At 40.1% G+C, this 20,346-nt stretch overlaps 2 protein-coding genes across 4 annotated transcripts in view; one reads left to right on the forward strand and one right to left on the reverse strand.

Moving 5' to 3' along the window:
• Positions 1-20: 20 nt before the first annotated feature.
• Positions 21-20,346, reverse strand: part of tdrd1 (tudor domain containing 1) — a 24,293-nt gene continuing 3,967 nt past the window's right edge. The window contains exons 1-25 of one of the 3 annotated variants that reach the window (XM_061966711.2): positions 19,536-19,603; positions 19,075-19,224; positions 18,960-18,997; positions 18,836-18,875; positions 18,646-18,754; positions 15,723-15,789; positions 15,573-15,653; positions 15,319-15,498; positions 15,105-15,245; positions 14,769-14,934; positions 14,605-14,688; positions 11,506-11,682; positions 11,330-11,437; positions 10,653-10,823; positions 7,671-7,928; positions 7,484-7,603; positions 7,303-7,410; positions 7,064-7,231; positions 6,616-6,939; positions 6,414-6,530; positions 6,228-6,347; positions 1,963-2,130; positions 1,507-1,893; positions 1,292-1,335; positions 21-311 (exon numbers count right to left, since the gene is read on the reverse strand). In XM_061966711.2, coding sequence (XP_061822695.2) covers positions 237-311; positions 1,292-1,335; positions 1,507-1,893; positions 1,963-2,130; positions 6,228-6,347; positions 6,414-6,530; positions 6,616-6,939; positions 7,064-7,231; positions 7,303-7,410; positions 7,484-7,603; positions 7,671-7,928; positions 10,653-10,823; positions 11,330-11,437; positions 11,506-11,682; positions 14,605-14,688; positions 14,769-14,934; positions 15,105-15,245; positions 15,319-15,498; positions 15,573-15,653; positions 15,723-15,789; positions 18,646-18,754; positions 18,836-18,875; positions 18,960-18,997; positions 19,075-19,222 — 3,399 coding nt within the window. In that variant the 5' untranslated portion in view covers positions 19,223-19,224; positions 19,536-19,603 and the 3' untranslated portion in view covers positions 21-236. The other 2 variants (XM_061966710.2, XM_061966709.2) reach the window with 2 other exon arrangements.
• Positions 20,049-20,346, forward strand: part of ccdc186 (coiled-coil domain-containing protein 186) — a 48,718-nt gene continuing 48,420 nt past the window's right edge. The window contains exon 1 of the mRNA XM_061966714.2: positions 20,049-20,107. The gene's annotated coding sequence lies outside the window, so the exon portion shown is untranslated. The remainder of the gene's footprint in view (positions 20,108-20,346) is intronic.

The following is a 20,346-nucleotide window of genomic DNA, read 5'->3' on the forward strand; positions in this document are numbered from 1 at the left end:
AAGCACTGCACAATTGTCACTTCTTGCGATATAACTTTTATGTAAAAGATAAACACAAAAATACACCACCTGAGCACGAGATAAGAACCAAACAAATGAGGCCATGGCAGCGCAGCACGTTTCCACACAACAAAATCTTAAAACGTATGAACAAAATAATCAGAAAAACTCTTCACTTGTTTGTCAACCACAATAAAAACATGTAAATGAACAGAGAACAGATAGTAACAATTAGCTTAGGACTTAAACTGTTGGACACACATATTCAGTAAGGACAGCTGCAGCTCCATCATCTGCTCCAGGTTCTCCATCTGTTAAAATAGGTAAACAGATTGTTTTGGAAACTGTTATTTCAAAATAAACCACCAGAGTTATTTAGGCCACGGAGTGTTCTCATTTTGTTAACCATTTGTCAAATAACAATGTAATCCTTCTGTGTTGGCTAAAAAAGGAATTTTCTGAAATCTGAAAACCAAACCCAAAAGTTTGAACCCCCCTTCACTCCTACAACAGACTTGTATGTTCCCACACAGCTCAGTAGGCTTTACACAAACACCAAATGTAACTTTAAGATTTTTACCAAAATATTTGGTACACATCTTTAGGGGATTGACAAGCATGTGTATAAACTAGGCAAGCTTGGTTGAAAAACATGGTCCCCATCAAAGAAAACATCTTTGAGATTTGGCAACTACCGTATTTTTCGGACTGTAAACCGCTTCTTTTTTCCTAAGCTTTGAATCCTACGGCAAAGGTGCGGTTAACCAAAGGACTTTTCTTCACTAACAGCTGTATTATGGAAGAGATTAGGCAAAGAAATCAAACAATGTTCTAAAATGATCCACTTTAATAAACTGTTCAAACTCAAAGTGTTTACAAAGTACAATGGAGAAGAATCCTAATAAACCTATTGAACCTTATTGAAAAAGGAGAAAATCATTTTCATCTGATGAAAGATGAAACAAGACATCAATGACTTTTCTGTTTTGTTTGATCAGCCGTTTAACTGCCGTGTTAAAGGCACCTTTCGTAAACAATCAAAAGTACGAAAATAAACATTTACAAAATATTTTCTATGTAATTATATCATCTCTCTCTGCACCTTTTAGTCCGGTGCAGCTAATAAATGAAAAAAAAAAAATACACTGTATTTTTCTTCTAGATTTTAGTGGGTGCGGCTTATAGTCCGGAAAATACAGTAATATCCCGTAAGTCGCCACCCCTAAAGTAAGCACGAAACAATGCACAAAATAAAATAATATATTCAAAAGGTCATTGTAAAATCTCAGACCTTGGTCTTTAAACTCAGACAGCAGCATCCGGAAGCCTCAGCATCTGGAAAGAGAGAAATAATCCAGTTAATTATCATAAGAATTCATTTAAATTGATCAATTTTACTCAGCTATTTAGGCTCAACTAGTTTGATCCCGTCACATAAGAAATTAAAACTAAAGATCAAAAATCAACATTTCCAATGGCCATAATAAAGTGTAAACAGTGACCAACCTTTATAAAGCTCTGCTGCAGTGCTATGCGTTTGCTTTGGGCTTTGGGGGGTCGACTCCAAGCTCACGGGGGGCTCAGTGGCTATCGCTATATTTTCCTCACTTGGCACCAGGGTAGTCTTAGGGCGATCAGGGGAAGTTGTAGAGCTAGTGCTATCTATCTGGTTAAAGGCAGGGGATCGGATAGAAGGGCTTTTGATTTGGGCCTGCAGCATTTCTAATATCAGGGCATTGAGGTGGGCACCGCCCTTATCGGCAGGCAGGGTGACTGAGAGGACGTGGGCAGAGCCGTCGAAAGTTTGTGCAGTGGCGAGGACGCTGCTCTGCAACAAGCCGTTGAAGACCTGCAGCACATGCGGTGGCCACTGGGCAGGGAAGTGCTTCTTACCTGCAGATGGAGAAGAGACGTGTCAATACCATTGTCAACTTTTTAAGACAAGGAGCTCTGACGTCTTACCAGATAGGGCGCAGCGAACTACCGAGAAAGGAAGCTGCATAAGGTGTTCGGGGATGGGCAAAATTCGAGAAACCGGTAGCTTTTCAGTGTTGCCGAAGTCTGCGTAGATGACCGACACCTCATTGTCAGCCATCTCTAGAACAACAGCACGGTACCAGTTGTCATTACCTGGTAAAAATTAAAGACATTTTGGTGAATATTTAGGTTGCTTTGTAGAGAGTGAATTCCAATGCAGTGTATAAATTATCATCATCAAATATCAAACCAATTCCCATTCAATATGTTTAGCTATTAATGACCTTGAAAATATTCATCAGACCAGGTAACTTGTTGTGCTGGCGTATAATTTTACATGTTGGTCTATTTCATATATTAAAGATGCTAAAATACATCTAATTTAACTCAATATGCTGTCGGACCAAAATAACATCTTAACATTGCATTATAAGTGACAAAGAAAATAAGCGTAATATTTAATAATATACTGTATGTCATTATTTGTGCCAGGTTAGAAATGCAGCACAAAATTGATTGGGTTGTCATTTGATGATACTAGTACCTATGAATGTCCACCAACTAAACCAATGTACTTTTAAATGTATTTATTATTTATTGAAAACTATTTCAATGTGTCAAGTATTTAAGATTGTTGTGCTGCAACATCTTTTTGCACCTGATTCAAATTGCACTAGCAGCTGCCAAGAAACTATACATTCAAAAAAAACAGCGGTGGCATATAGTCTGCCAGAATATCAAAACAACAACATGCAGGGATTCCCCTAGATCACCAAAATACCTGTGGCAGTGGGAGCATGGCTAGTGGTGTGATCAATACTGTATGCAGTCATCATATTTGCTACAGTATGATGCATACATATATTTTTTTAAAAGGCAAAAAAATACATTTAAAACAAAACTGGTATTATAGTACTTTTTGTTTTTTCTTGAATATCGTTTTGCTCTATTTTTCAATTGTTGCTGCTTATTTTATAGAGATTTCTACAATCCTTTTATCCATCCATCCATCCATTTTCTACCGCTTATTCCCTTTGGGGTCGCGGGGGGCGCTGGAGCCTATCTCAGCTACAATCGGGCGGAAGGCGGGGTAAACCCTGAACAAGTCGCCACCTCATCACAGGGCCAACACAGATAGACAGACAACATTCACACTCACATCCACACACTAGGGCCAATTTAGTGTAGCCAATCAACTTATCCCCAGGTGCATGTCTTTGGAAGTGGGAGGAAGCCGGAGTACCCGGAGGGAACCCACGCAGTCACGGGGAGGACACGCAAACTCCACACAGAAAGATCCCGAGCCCGGGATTGAACCCAAGATTACTCAGGACCTTTGTATTGTGAGGCAGATGCACTAACCCCTCTTCCACCGTGAAGCCCACAATCCTTTTAGTCAGTCTTTATTAAAACCACTAGCAACAAATCTATGTTTGGTATTATTGTAGACTGTACTCGCGTTAAGAGACTCTTTACTTGTCGCTCGATGTCAGCGACAAAAAGCAAGCTACAAAGAGCCTGACGTCACACTTGCTTCGCACAGCTGCGAGCCTTCCACTTCTTAACAACCCACCACTGTCATCTTAAATTTTGAAGCTAGCTGTCCGCAGGTATACCTCCAATACATTAAAGATAGTCCACAGCGCGGACATACTGCCTCTGCTCCAAACAAATCTCTGCGAATTTCTTACGTAATCACAACATTCAGTTTTGGAAGCGCTGTTCCGATGCTCAATGTATGTCTTTTTCGGCTGGCAAATTTTCGGTGCATCACTAGTCAATAGTGCGCAAATAAAAAATATGTCCATTCACACTGTACCAACCTGCTGGTAGTAACATGTGTATTTGTGTGTTATGATGTTCATGTTCCCATGTTATTGAACACACCGCGTTGGCAGAGAATAAGAAAGTGTTGTGGTGTGTCTGGGGAAGCACCGAGGCAGATGTGTGTGTACGGAGGAAATATTGTTGGAACTGGGCCCGTTAGCACAATATTGGCAATAAAAGCTCAAAAAAGCGTCTTCTTCTGGATGCTACAATACATTATATTACATTAATTTCTTTTTATGTAAAAAAAAAAAAAAAATCCATTATCAAGGAAGGTGTGGCGGCTAACATTTTGCCGTGGGGCACTGCCATGATCATATAACATGAAGGGGCAAACCTGACAGGCTTATAATATATGCTCATAAATAACAGCCCTCTAGTTTACATTATAAGAACAGCAGTGGCATAGATCCTTCAAGTATATAAAACAAACAATATTGTTCTTAATATTCTGTCAATATTATGGTAAGGTTACGTCGCAACATTTAAAATGAAATACCGTATTTTTCGGACTATAAGTCGACGTTTTTTTCATAGTTTGGCCGTGGGTGCGACGTATACTCCGGAGCGACTTGTGTGAAATTATTAACACGTTAACGTAAAATATCAAAGGAAACCATATACTGCAGATTACAAGCTGGACGTAGTGAAATATGCACCAAAAAACGGCGATCGAGCAGCAGAAAGAATGGACGCTAGCGGCGCATACCAGGAACGACACAGAGGAGGAAGATTTCATCGGATTTAGCGATCGGGAGTGACAGATTGTTTGGTAAACTTATAGCATGTTCTATATGTTATAGTTATTTGAATGACTCTTATCATAATATGTTACGTTAACATACCAGGCACGTTCTCAGTTGGTTATTTGTGCGTCATATAACGTACACTTATTCAGCCTATTGTTCACTATTCTTTATTTATTTTAAATTGCCTTTCAAATGTCTATTCTTGGTGTTGGGTTTTATCAAATACATTTCCCCCAAAAATGCGACTTATACTCCAGTGCGACGTATATATATATATGTTTTTTTTCTTCTTTATTGTGCATTTTCAGCCGGTGCGACGTATACTCCGGAGCGATTTATAGTCCGAAAAATACGGTAGCTTACTAAAAAGGCTCAAGCATATTTAAAGAAAAATCTTTGGGTTTTTATTCAGTATTAGTATACTACCGCATTTCCTCATTACATTATTCCCTTTTGCTCGGTTTTTAAATTTTTGTAAAAAAAAAAAAAAGTATAATAAAAGTTTTATAATGGGCCCATAAAAAAGAGCTGCGTTCAGCAAATGGCCCAAAGGCCACACTTTGCCTTGCCGATGAAATAAGTAAACCAGTGGTGTTTAAAGTGTTGCCAAATGATGGAAGTGTGTCTATTAGCTGTGTTATCTTAGCACTCATGGAAGCGAAATAGGTTGCGTTGCACACTTCTGGAAGTTTTCTGCACACACACTCGCCGGGCTTTTTGTTGGCGGATATCCACACTCACTCTCCCGGCACCACTTGTATTCGATTACAGAATAAATGCATGACAAAAGATACATTTTCCACCTTTAATATGTACTTCGATTTGCTAAATATAGTAAAAAGTCACTAAATTGCGACGCAGATCATTTGTTACATCTAATTTTCTAGTAAACTAGGTGCGTATGAAGCGAAGCGGAGTTATGCCACACTTAAATTATGCTACACTACCACAATTCCATTGTAATTTGTTTAGGAGCGAGGACGAACCGGAAGCACCAAATCCGCAGACGTCGCAGGCTTCCACAAATAAATACATATGAAACACTGACTTATTTTCTTTAAGACAGAAAGCATTCTTCTTTGGTGCAGACTCTGTGCTCACGCATCGAGAACTGGCACGGCTTTACAGTATTTGGTACCGATTATACTAAAAAAGCAGATATTTTTTGCGTGTTGGTATTGAAGTGTGGATACTTTTGACAACACTACTTTTGGTTGTGTTTTTCAATAATCCAATTTTGATATACACACCTTACATGCGGTCAGAAATGTCTTGTTTGCACATATTGAAAACATTTTCGGCCAACAGAAACTAACAATTTTCTTTGTTGCAAGAGTTGTCTTGAATCAGCCTTCCAGAAAGTTTTAAATTGTAGCTACACAGCTTTAGTTCATTCTGTCAAGAGCTTGTCCTAAAAACTCCTTTAAATTGGTCCCTGTCGTTACCTGAGCTGCGGAATGCACACTAGGCTATGGTCTGATGCTTGTATACCCATGTTTAAAAGAGGGCACATGCTGTGTAATTATATCCACTAGCAGACACCAAATTACCAGCTTTTGTCTGCAAGAACCCCGACTGCAGGTGGGGTCGGTCAGTAAACATACAAACTGGAGGCTCATCAGGTTCTTGATTAAATACTAAGGTGTTTTATGCGATTTAAACAAAGCTCCTTACTAGAAAACCGGGCGCAACAGGCCACCCCGGGGACTATTTTGGAAGAGGACAAAGTGGCCTGGTTGTTCCTGCAGAACACAGCCAACTCCAGCATCGTCTCCTTAAGCTTTTGCTGGTCCACTGAAACAATAGAGTATGTTTAAAACAGCAAAGCAGTTTTTCATCCTTTATGAATTATGTTCTTACCGTTGTTGGGTCTGAACAGGTAGAAAAGGGAAGGACTAGTAACAGCTGCAATGTAAGGCTTGAATGGCTCATTGATGGGCAGCTGCACGGTCTTCCAGTCCAATGGAAATGTTGGGCCTGCAGGAGGAGCACCACACAGCATTCCAATCATGATCTCAAACTGTCAATCCCTTCATTTCATTTTGAGGACACTCTCACTGACCTGATGACGATGTTGCAACATTTTCCTTTGTGGGCATCTGTTTGGAGGCCTGCGTTTGGCTATGCTCCTTCTCTGTTACGCCTGTTTGCTGCTCGGCACTGGGCGACGAACGGGAGTGCGCCTCTTTGGGAATATCTCCAGGGACTTTGCCGAAGAGATTTGCGATGAGGCCAGCTTTGATGCTGTGCCCTCTGCACTCCAGTTCGACGCCGTAACCCTGTTCGGTGACGGTAAGGACACGCGCAATGAGCTTCTCTCCAACCACTTGGCTCTGGAACCACACAGTGGCTTCGCTGCTCCACTCTGAAGCTATGGCCTCCACACCTAAAAACATAGCACACATATTGTAGGAAACTTTCAATGACTAAAAAATAACTCGAGGCTCATCGAAAACAGTGATTCCGTGATAAATACAGATTTTTTTTAAACAAAATCACCATTTGACTACCTGGGAGGAAACAGCGAATGGCCTGGAAGGGCAGCTGAAGGAGTCGAGTTGTTATTGAGCGAAGGTGCCTTTTTTCCAATGCCATGCTGTAACCGTAGTCCACAAAGTTCACATCCACTGTGTCTTCGGACTGACTTTTCACCTTTGCACGGTACCAGGCTCCGTCACCTAAAGAAGGAAAAAGACAGTGGGGATTAAAATGCACAATTAATGTTAAATCTTAAACATTTGTGAAATACCTGGAAACCTAGCACAGCAGGGCTCCCCAATTTTGGGTTCAAAGGCTGCCACGTCTGCCTCGCAGTGTTGCTTCAACTCAGCGGTGATCTCTATCAGCTGCCGGTCGTCTGACAAGAAAATTACATTTAATTTGCACCCTTATGTGTGTAATATTCAAGAATATGCTAAATTTACAAATACCCGCAGGGTTGTCAATGTGGCAGAAAAACTCTCCAGGGCTCACAATGAGAGTGGCGGACAGCACCACCGACTGGCCATTTGTGGGAAGCTCAACTGAGGACCACACCAGAGGTGCATTCACTGGAGAGCACATCCCCAACAGTGTTAGTCAAAATACAAACAAGTCTTTTAACACTTTTGTTTTTACCTTGTGGTTCTGCAGGAGCCGTTGGTTGCTCAACCTGCTGGATGTCGTTGGCCTTAACAGCGCAGGGAACGGCGTACCCAGCAGAGATGAGCAACTCGGCAATGTCTGCCTGAGGGTCGCTTGCCTCGTCAACCATGGAGACTAGAGCTTTGCCCTCGTGCGCCCCTTGGATCTCAGTGCGCAGGATTCTATTACAAACTCTTTGGTGCAGGTTTAACAGGCACGCCTCTGGCCAGCTCTCTCCGATAGGCTGCACGCCTGAGGGGGTTCCAAGGAGATCATCAGTCAGCTTCATCAACAATAATGCAACGGCACCAATTAGAACCAAAATGGACCAAAATCTTATGTCAGTCAACGACCAGAAGGGGGCAGCATTTCACTACAATACATATTCTTACCAATTACCAAACTAATTTTTCAGCAAGTAGCCATATGTACATGGACAAAAATGTCACCTTTTGGACGATTTTGCTCACTGCAGGTGCTGAAGAAGCAGTATACTTACACTGTAAACGGACATGGCTTTGTGCATTTCTGCTTGTACGACGTTATCACAATAATTATTTATAATTTTTGCCTTCCGTTCACTTTCTTTACCTCTCTTTTTGAAATGTAGCTGTTCTGTGCCATTTATGTTGCGATACTGTATGTACAAAACCCAAAACCAGTGAAGTTGGCACTTTGTGTAGTTCGTAAATAAAAACAGAATACAATGATTTGCAAATCCTTTTCAACTTATATTCAATTAAATAGACTGCAAAGACAATATATTTAATGTTTGAACTGAGAAACTAAATTTTTTTTTTGTTGCAAATAATCATTAACTTAGAATTTAATGGCAAAACACATTGCAAAAAAGTTGGCACAGGGGCATTTTACCACTGTGTTACATCGCCTTTCCTTTTAACAACACTCAGTAAACATTTGGGAACTGAGACGACCAATTTTTAAAGCTTTTCAGGTGAAATTCTTTCCCATTCTTGCTTGATGTACAGCTTAAGTTGTTTAACAGTCCGGGGTCTCCGGTGTCGTATTTTAGGCTTCATATTGCGCCACACATTTTCAATGGGAGACAGGTCTGCACTACAGGCAGGCCAGTCTAGTACCCGCACTCTTTTACTATGAAGCCACGCTGTTGTAACACGTGGCTTGGCATTGTCTTACTGAAATAAGCAGGGGCGTCCATGATAATGTTGCTTGGATGGCAACATATGTTGCTCCAAAACCTGTATGTACATTTCAGCATTAATGGTGCCTTGACATATGTGTAACTTACCCATGCCTTGGGCACTAATACACCCCCATACCATCACAGATACTGGCTTTTGAACTTTGCGCCTATAACAATCCGAAAGTTTTTTTTCCTCTTTGTTCCAGAGGACACGACGTCCACAGCTTCCAAAAACAATTTGAAATGTGAACCCTTCAGACCACAGAACACTTTTCCAATTTGCATCAGTCCATCTTAGATGAGCTCGGGCCCAGCGAAGCCGGCGGCTTTTCTGGGTGTTGTTGATAAATGGCTTTCGCTTAGCATAGTAGAGTTTTAAGTTGCAATTACAGATGTCGCGACAAACTGTAGTTACTGACAGTGGTTTTCTTAAGTGTTCCTGAGCCAATGTGGTGATATGCCTTACACACTGATGTCGCTTTTTGATGCAGTACCGTCTGAGGGATCGAAGGTCCGTAATATCTTCGCTTACGTGCAGTGATTTCTCCAGATTCTCTGAACCTTTTGATGATATTACGGACCGTAGATGGTGAAATCCCTAAATTCCTTGCAATAGCTTGTTGAGAAATGTTGTTCTTAAATTGTTTAACAATTTGCTCATGCATTTGTTGACAAAGTGGTGACCCTCGCCCCATCCTTGTTTGTGAATGACTGAGCATTTCATGGAAGATGCTTTTATACCCAATCACGGCACCTACCTGTTCCCAATTTGACTGTTCACCTGTAGGATGTTCCAAATTAGTGTTTGATGAGCATTCCTTAACTTTCTCAGTCTTTTTTGCCACTTGTGCCAGCTTTTTTGAAACATGTTGCAAGCATCAAAATCCAAATGAGCTAATATTTGCAAAAAATAAAGTTTTCCGGTTCGAACGTTAAGTTTCTTGTCTTTGCAGCCTATTCAATTGAATGTAGGTTGAAAAGGATTTGCAAATCATTGTATTCTGTTTTTATTTATGATGTACACAACATGCAACCTTCACTGGTTTTGGGTTTTGTATAAGTTGCCGCACGTCTTCATGTTACAACGTTCTGTGTATGTGACTGAGGCTAGTAATTAGCACTTGGAGTAGCTGTTATGTCGTGAATAAAACAGCTCATTAAGACAACTGGATCCCTTCTTTTATTGCGACATCGACACATGATACTCTAAACCATACTTTTGTTTTAAAGCAACAAACCCAACAGCTTGTAAGACTACTTCCGTACATGTTGAATTGGGGGAGACAACAGCAAGACAATCCGAGATTATTAAATTTAGTCCCACCTCTGCCACCAAAGTATAGCTGACCTGTGCAGTAAAGATAATTCCAACCCGAATTTCGGAAGATGCGTTTTCATGGACTACAACCCGAATTACTATTGTCATAAACCACCCGTCTCGATCGAAATTAAATTTTGATCCGAACGTGTGTGATTGGGTCAGAATATTCCGAATGGGGTGTTTACATGAAGCATTTTGATCTGGTTTGGCTTTTAATCCGATTAAATGTGTCCATGTGCACATAACTAGTGTCTTTGTAAATAAGCACGCTATCAGGTTAAATACTCAATTGACAAGATCAAGTACTTTTCTGTTGCTCTTAGACATGGGCCGGTTACAGATTTTAATTAAGGTATTCAAAACAACTATCATTTACCCACATAAATTAAAGGTAAAACACATTTCAAAGGACACTTTCACACACATTTTGGAAGCATTTAGCTAAAAATTGATTAAAGCTCTTTTTAAATGTAATACCCTCCAGTCTTACCTGCTAAAGCACATTGAATGGCCTGCATAGGAAAAGCCAGCAGTGAGGAGTTGATGGGTCTCAGGTCGCCTAAATGTACATCCTCAGAGTTGCCAAAATCAATGTAGCCAACACAGACGCGCTCTTCCGATGAATACGCCAGAACTTTGGCCCGATACCACTGCTTGTCCTCTGAAAGCCCACAAGCAGTACACTATCACTTTATAAAACTACTGCAGTTATTTGTAGTACATGTTATTCTATTCAGAAAATGTTATTCATCCCCGTGGGGAAATGTCAACGTATGTAGCAGCAACAGAAAAAGAAGGACAATAAATGAAACAGTTAAAATGGAATACAATAAAAATAAGAGTATTGACACTACAATGTAGGGCAGCTGGTAGTTCTGATAATACAGAATATTTTATCTGTGATAATTCTATTGTTTTTCATACAATATTTATTATCTAAAACTTCAGTTTTTCTTTTAAGGCATGTTACATGTTAATGTTTTTTTAAAGAGGCCAAGCACGGGTTGAAATCAGTTCAATGGGCGGGGTTGTTTTGATACCCAAGTGTTTTGAGTGGAATAAATCGAGCTCATAGGTTCAGTCAAGTACCATTGTTGTATACAAATCCATGCTTTAATGGGCCAGTATGGATCCAAAAGTCCAGAACAAAAGTATGTGTTTTTGTACCTGAGAACTGGGCGCAACAAACAGTGCCAGGTGCTGGTCGGAAGTTTTGGGGCATAGAAACCTGACAGCAGTGGAGCCTCAACTGCATCTGGAACTCCTGAATGACTCCTGTCAATGAAACAGTCTTAATTTGTAAGTGTGAAAAATATACCTTCGGTCCCAAAACAAACACTCACCTGCATTCTCAACCTTTTGCACAATTATATTATAAGGGGACTTTAGGTGTGTGATCACCACAGAGAAAGAATCTCCCACCGCTTGGGTCAAAGGCTCTGGCAGCTGAGCCCAGGTGTTGTCGTCCTTCCCCTCAGAACAACGTGCAAAATTTTCCAAGGAAGCACTCAGCATGGCGTCTGAGGGAAGCACAATAGTATATAACATTTTTTAGTCAACAACCATTTTTAGTACCGCATATAATTGTTTTGGGGGCCACATTTCCAGAAAGGTAAGGACCGGGGGACCGGACTTCTCCCATCACTATTAATCTTATTTTGTATATTCTGGAGTACCAGTGTCCTCTAAAGAAGATATTTGATTTTGGTCTTTTCATTTTGTCAGTTACAGGAGCGCTCTGCTGTTTTTAAAATGTGAGCGTCTAAAAAATGTTTTCAACCAAACGATCAACTAAAAAAGTTGAACAAATGACTACTGACTGCATCTGAAGTAAACAAGCTACAATAACCAAGCGTCTTTGTGTCGTTCTGGTCATTTTTGGTCCTAAATGGCTGTCAAAGTGTACCAACTTGTCGGAATACCTACTCAGACTTCTTCTGTCCAGGTGAGAGGCATGATTTATGATTAGGGATGATGTTCGAAACCGGTTCTCCCGGTTGTTCGATAAGAAAAGAACCGATTCCATGGACTCGAATCCCTTTTTGAGAACCGGTTCCCGTTATCGAGGCTACTATAGTAAAGAAAAAGAGTTGGTTCTTTATTCGAATCCCTGGGAACGAATCCCGTCCCACAGGAAATGCCCTGTGGCATGTCCCAGGAAATGACGTAGCTCAGTCATTAGGCGGCAGATACAGAAGCAGCAACAACAATGGACCGGAAAAAACGCCTCAAGGCATGGCTTAATTTTACAAAAAAATACGAAGAGGAAACGGCTATCTGCAATTATTGCCAGGCTTCGCTCTCATGTAAGGGGGGGAAGTACAACAAGCATGATGAAACATGTTCAGGCCGTACATAACCTGAAGGTTAGAGAAAGGTGTCGTGGAGAAGCAACGACAGATGACGAAGCACGCCCCTCTTCCTCCGCTTCAACCTGCAGCGCCAATTCCAGTGATAGTGCTGGTGAGTAACTAACGTTAACTGTTGCCGGTTTATTTCCATACCTGCTCACTCGTAGCCTTTAGGCTAAAATAACGTTACCTCAGGTCAACCAGGACTGCAGTAATGTTAGCTGGACTAACATTACCTAAGCATAGTCAGTGGCTAACGGTAACGTTAACGTTAGCCTTTTTGTATGTGTCTGATAACTTTTTGTATGTGTCTGATAACATTAACGGTATCTTGTAGCCTACACCACTCCAGAGTTTGCAGGTCTGTCTAATAAACTAGTGCTTTCATTTTTTCTTTAGTTTATTTCATACATGAACACACTTACGCATAACACATCACAGTTTCATATCATATCACTTTACATCATGTCCGAAAAGGAGTAGGAAGAAGTAAAGCTTATTTAATCCTACCCCTTTCCCACTTCAGAGCATTTACAAATATACACATCATTTACTGACCTTTTTATAATAAAATAACATCAGTGAATTAGTATATACAACAGTTTTGTAATATGTAATTAATTAATTCAGTCATTATTAATATACTGAGATGAAGAATATCTTATTTTCAATAAGGTTGAAAGTATTTCTCATAATTCTTCTTTATACTTTGTAAGCACTATTAATTTGAACAACCTCTTAAAGTGGATCATATCAGTACAATGTTTAACTTCATTACTTAATCCATTCCATCATTTAATTCCACATACTAATGCTAAAGACTTAATAATAGACACCCAAGTCTTCACATTCAGCTAATTTCCCCCCTAATTCTATGCTGTGTCTGTCCCTCATTTTCCCTCCAGGACAAGGATGTGCAGTCATTCCTGGAGGAGGCCACACTGATGGACCCCAGAAGGATGTTCCAATAGCAGCAGAAGTGCACTTTTTGGAGAGCTGTATTATTTTCAGTTTTGTGCCCAAGGGACTGATTTTATTTAACACTATATTATTATTTATACACCTAAATTGATCAGAGACAGGTTGTTTTTGTGTTGCTGTATATATTTGTTTTTCTGAAAAATCCCATTTAATGTACTTTGGGTAACAACAGTCAATATTTATTCATTTTATTTTATTACAGGGGTAACAACAGTCAATATTTATTTATTTTATTTTATTTTTTTCTTATAAAATAAAAGTGAGCTTTTGTTAAACCAAATATTGTGTGTTTTTTTTCCATATACAACAACCTATCTGGATTCGATAAGAGAACCGATAAGGAATCGGTTCGATAAGAGGATTCGATATTGGGCTCGAACTCGATAATTTCTTATCAAACATCATCCCTATTTATGATCTTAAATAAACTTACAGGGAGCAATGAATCAGCAGACCACTCGATGATGTAAACATAAGGAGACATGGTCTTGATCACGGCACTGCTATAAATAGTTTGCTAGCGTTTATAATACCAATATCACCAATACTATGAAGTTACGAAATGTAAATGGAGTATTGTTAGCGGTTTTGAATGGTTATTTATTGGATATTATGGGCGAAATAGTGGAGCTCCCATTGCCTCTGTTGTAAGCAAACTTTTATCTACGTTTATTTAATATTTAGTATGCATTCAAATAAAATCCATCCATCGTCATGTCTCTTATAATGATTGTGAACGACAGGCAAAAAAAAAAAGTACAGTTCCCCTTTAAAGGGCTGCCTTGGAGAACGTCTGAGTTATGTAAATCACAAGTCTGGACCCCACTTTTCTATGTTTGCTCGTAAAGTTAAACTGTCGATGCAATGATCAACCAATGCGTTTTCAGTGGTCCAAGTTCCTCTATACAATACAAAAATGTTTGTCTCCCAAATTTTGAACTAAACTCGTCAGGAGGGGGGCAGTAAGGTGTCATTCCTGAGCCAGATTTTCCCCAGCTGAATAGGGGCCGCCAGTTGAATAGCCCTGCCGTACATCGTCTCAAGGGACAATTGTATAGAAGACACTTGGCTGTACTTTATAGTCGGAGAGAAATGCAAATGATGACTTACTAATATTGTGCTCAGTAGGTGGAATGTCCACTGTTGTTTTCACTGCAAAACCACACTCAATAAGGAATGAGCTCAAATACTTTCCTAGAAGAAATAAGATGTGTTAAGATACATCCTACTCTTAAAAATCCTTTCAAGATGCAACTCATCCTTGAAGAACATACCCACGGACATCTGGATGTCCACAGCATGACCATGATCATTCTCCAGTGTTTCCACCAGCTTGGTAGTCACAGTCCTGCCAGACAGAAGCTGTCTCACAGCTGCACAGCACTCGGTGGGCCAGCTACCATCCATCGGTTCCACGCCAGCGACATGACACTCCATTGCCTAAAAAGCAGAATCATTTAAAAAGCTTGTGGCAGCTTTATCGTGAAGCGTTATTGCATGTAATCACACTAGCAGTGCATGACAAACTCCATCTGTACAAAAACTTTAAAAAATTGGCAAGCAGTCGCAGGGATGAGCGAGAAGAAGGGACAGTGTTTATTTGTACTTACACAAGGATGAAAAGGCTCAAGATCAGCAGGCAGGGGCTTGATTTTTTCAAAGGGGACGTCTTCTTCATTCCCGTAGTCAATGTAAAGTATGTGTGCCTGTGTGTCAGCAACCAATTTTTGCACCAAGCCTCTGTACCAAACCTAGACGTGACAAAAACAGAGGAGGTGCACATTAGAGCAAACGTTTGCATGGGTGTAAACAAGTGTTACTTACCAGATCGCCAGAGAACTGTGCTTTGCAGACTTCCCCAACGTTAGGGATATAAGTGGTCTCAGAGGGGCCGCTGGAGGGCTTCTGGAGCTTGTTGCTGATGCTCTGCAGAGCATCGAGCAGCTCGGGGCTTTGGACGACAAGAAAAAACCTCCCTGGGTTGTAGAATTCTACAACAGATGCCTAAACCCCAACCAGAATAATTGCAACATTTAACATGCACAACAGAAGTGTTTGCATTTAACGGGTGTAGTTACCTGAATATCCGATCCCTTTTTAATCTTACTTCTGTGAAGGTCCTTCAAATAAACCCTTTGGGGTTTAAGTGCATCCGCCTGCTTCAATTGACAATGCTAAAGATCAGTATTCAACAATTACATGTACAATATGCAATGTGTTCTGATTACCATTGAATCAGGTAGGTTGCCTTTGTTTTGCATCAAAGACAACGCAGCAGTCAGATTTAGCTTCTCCCTTGAGTTTAAAATCAACATTTTAGTATAGTATTATAGAATTGCACATTCAGTCACAACAGTTTACATAAATTACATACAGTACATTTTCCATCAGCATACAAAATAGTTTCAGTGTTTTTGTTGTTTTGGACAGTTAAGTTACATATATTAGTAGTTACAGTAGTGGTGGGAATCTTTGGGCATCCCACGATATGATTATTTATGCATCTTTATTTTTATATTGTATAGCATTATTATATATTAGGGGTGTAATGATTGATTGATATTCCTAAGATTCAAATTCAAAAGACGTTAAATGTTACACCAGCCTGTAGCCCATCCGTGATGTCATCGCCACACGCCATCAAAACACTTTGGCGGATACCGCAGGAAAAGCATGTGAGCGAGAAATGAACAAGCCAACTTTGCGATCCAGTGCGTGGAAACACTTATGGCTTTTGCAAGGACAGAGATGTTATTATTCTCTCACTGTTTGTATGATACGTAAAATACAATGGCAACACAACAAATCCTCAAACCACCAGTGGCGTCATGGGATTTCACACACGCCAACTGCCAAGGCAAAGCAACGTTCATGGAGCAGCAGCACAAAGTAGCAGTTGGTTTCACTTGCTCTTTTGTTAAATATTACTGCACTGCTGTTTACTCAATCGAGTAGTCTAACAGTGGGAATATTTGTTGACTTGTCATGCCTGTGATGGTGCAATGTTGAATGTAATTTAAGTGTTGACAAACAAAAAACAGCTAAAAAAAAATCGATGTTGACATAACAGCAAAGGTAGCAGGTGAATCTACTGCTAATTCAAGCTAAATATGTGTTGTTATACTTAATTTTTGATATTAATATTGTGTTATTTATATGTTGAAAAACAGAAGCAGAAGTAGCAGGTAACTACTATATTGTTAAAATGTTGGGTTACTGTACTTTTATTGAACATTTCTTGAATACTGAAAATGACAGCAGAAAAGAGTTCCTCTTGTTAAGTCAACTTAAAGTGTTGGTTGCACTTTATTCAAATAAGATGTGAATGCTTTGGCCATTAATTGTTTACTTGCTTGTTGGTGTCCATTATTCATTTATACATACCGTATTTTCCGCACCATAAGCCGCCCTGGGTTATAAGCCGCGCCTTCAATGAACGGCGTATTTCAAAACTTTGTCCACCTATAAGCCGCCCCGTGTTATAAGCCGCATCTAACTGCGCTAAAGGAATGTCAAAAAAACAGTCAGATAGGTCAGTCAAACTTTAATAATATATTAAAAACCAGCGTGATGTAGGCGCGCATGGAGTCGTATATCAACATGGACGGAGCTGCGTGAAAAAAGCCACCCGGCCTCTTCGCGTAAACTTACCTTAACCACTCGCTCATCTTTTCTTCGTCCATCCATCCCTTCGAGTTAGCTTTTATGATGACGCCGGCTGGAAAGGTCTCTTTTGGCAAGGTCTTCCTTTTGAATATCACCATGGGTGGAAGTTTCTGGCCATTAGCATGGCAAGCTAGAACCACAGTGAAGGATGACTTCTCATTCCCTGTGGTGCGAATATTCACCGTACGTGCTCCCGTTGTATCCACAGTGCGGTTCACAGGAATATCAAAAGTCAGTGGAACCTCGTCCATGTTGATAATGTTCTCTGGCCGGATCTTTTTTTCAGCTATCTTGTTTTTACAATATGCACGGAAAGTAGCCAGCTTTTCTTGAAAGTCTTTAGGCAGTTGCTGTGAAATAGTAGTCCGTGTGCGGATGGAGAGATTGCGTCTTTTCATGAACCGGAAACCTGTCGCTTAGTAGGAGCCATTTTGTGGTCTTTACAGATGTAAACACACAAAGGAAATGAAACGTAATATCCGCGCGCTTCTTCTTCTTCTTCTACGGGGGCGGGTGGTTGCTTACAGTAGAAGAAGAAGCGCTTCCTCTTCTATGTGGGCGGGTGCTTACCTTGGCGGTTGCTTGCGTAGAAGAAGAAGCACTTCCTCTTCTACGGGGAAAAAAGATGGCGGCTGTTTACCGTAGTTGCGAGACCGAAACTTTATGAAAATGAATCTTAATATTAATCCATATATAAAGCGCACCGGGTTATAAGCCGCACTGTCAGCTTTTGAGTAAATTTGTGGTTTTTAGGTGCGGCTAATAGTGCGGAAAATACGGTAATTCCCTTACAAGAAAAAACAAGAATATAGGAAACCTCAACAGCAGTGTCCAATATTGAATGTTTATTTCACAATCACTAGTTGAATTTTTGGCTAAAGTCACTGAATCAATTTCAACTCACAAAATCGTATCGTTCTAAATTAACTAATAGCCTCCTTGAATCACACCGCCAACTTAAAAATATGATTCAAATCGAGTCGTAACTAATCGTTACCCTTATTTTCTGTATGTATATATATTTATATAAATATATATATATACACATTTATTACATTTAATTAATAGTGTACATGAAAGACTGCTCCAATGGCTGCTGATGTACAGTATATGGTATTGCTCATTTCCGTTTTTTTAGATGTGAGCGCACCCTGCATTTACATATATACATATATATTGTCTATACATATACACACAGACACACGGAATACTTGATATGTGAGAACTTTAGCAGCCTGCTGCATGACAAAATAAATAAACGGTCCCTAATTGGCAAGTAGAAATATTCGGTACCTTCTAAAACCACAGAACGCCAAGATACTTTGTCCCCAAAGTGTACAAAGCGTTTCTTCTTTTCTTATTTCACTACTTTACATTCAAGTCATTAGTACAAATAAAACGTGCCACAGGCCAAAACAATGACCCACAAGCGGCTCCTGCGGCGGTACTTTAGACAGAATAGTCTTACATTTTGCATTAGCTTACTTTTCAAGCTGAGGATCTTTGCAAATGTGCCTGTGCGCCTTCCAGTCTTCCGTCTGGCACTGCGCAGAGCAGTATGTCACCTTCTTGCAGCGCTTGCACCGCGTATTCCCTGTCAAAGTAAAGCTCCCTGTATCACTTAGTGTGTTTTAAAGGCACTGCAAAACATCACATCATCACTTGGCAACATTACCTGGCTTGGCACAAAAGTGGCACAGGTAACCAGGAGACACCTTTTGCAAAAGAATAACCCAAAGCTTTTAGGACCTGACAGGGCAGCAATTATTTGGGAATTAAAAACAAGTTTTAATACATACAGGTGATGTGGCCACGCTGGCTGGTGGGAGTATTGAGCCTGCAAAATAAACCCAATTAGATTAACCTTTCAGCAAAAAAGTGAATAGTTTCACACATTTCTGAAGAATAGCTTACGGCCTCCAGGTGACATCAAAGCCGACATCAGTGAGCTCCCACCCGGCATGGCGAGTCCTGGAAATGTGCAGGCCGCAGATGGACTGGATGACGGCTTCCGCAAAGGCAGGTTAGGCCGCACCATACTCGAGGAAAATGGGTGGTTCATGGCTAAATCACAAAATAAACCCTTTATCGTAATTTCGACTTTCGTGACGGTCAACATTTAGAATTAGAACAATATTTTGGTCGTATTAACGAGAGGGGAACGAGAGGGAACTTTTAATTAAGCTCGCTTAAAAAAGTTAGCTCGTTGGTGCTACTTAATGTAAAAAAAAAAGAGAATGGAATTAATTAACTGCTATTAACTTATCCGACAGTGCGTTCGTGCAAACATACATATACGAGGAAAGAAGTAATATTTTCATATAATTCATTATTTTTCAACGATATATCCGAGTGAGACGCAGCGTGGATTTTACCTGTTGAGCGCACGTTGTGGAGGGTAAAAGAGTTAGGTAGTACGCATGCGCAATGACCTCAACCGATTAGTCCTGATTGGTCCAAAAAGTTCAGACTTGTTTAATTGTTGGGAATGATAATAATTGACAATAAATATTATACTTTTCCCTGAATGAAGAAAATATATTTAACAAAACAAACTTAATAGACTGAAAGCATGACAAAAACATTATGAAATAAAAATGTAGGTGACAAAGCGTCAATGTTTTAAAACATTTTATTGTCGTATAGGTTGATATTATTACATTACTTATGTTACAGGTTTGAGTAGCATGTTTTGTTTGAGTTTGATAATGTTTCTTTATTGGTAAACATCAATGTTCCTTATGGGAGGAGCAAACCCAAAATCGCCCTGGTGACGTCACAAGCATCCTCACCGTTCATTGGCTCAGCCTTCTCTTCTTCCCTCTAGCCATGTTTGTTGATGCGTTCAATCAAATAGACTTTGAGAGACGGGGGAAATACAAAATCGAAGGAACGTAAACCACCACGACGAAGAAGTTGCTGACGGGCGTTTGCATCCAGCTGTATCGTGAGTGTACTATGGGTTTTAGCTCAAATTGCAAGTAAAATGTATTTGTCCGAGGAACGCAGTGAGAGGGATAGTAGCCATTTTTTAAGAAGAAAAAAGCCAAACCACACAGCCAAGAACAGGGGTGTCAAACTCAAATACAGAGTGGGCCAAAATTTAAAACTGAACAAAGCCGCGGGCCAAGGTTGAACAAATTAACCTTTTAATAGGGACCCAAACAAGTTTTGCATTGAATATTG

The sequence above is a fragment of the Nerophis lumbriciformis genome, linkage group LG11 (genome assembly GCF_033978685.3).
Source record: "Nerophis lumbriciformis linkage group LG11, RoL_Nlum_v2.1, whole genome shotgun sequence".
Lineage (NCBI taxonomy): Eukaryota > Metazoa > Chordata > Actinopteri > Syngnathiformes > Syngnathidae > Nerophis > Nerophis lumbriciformis.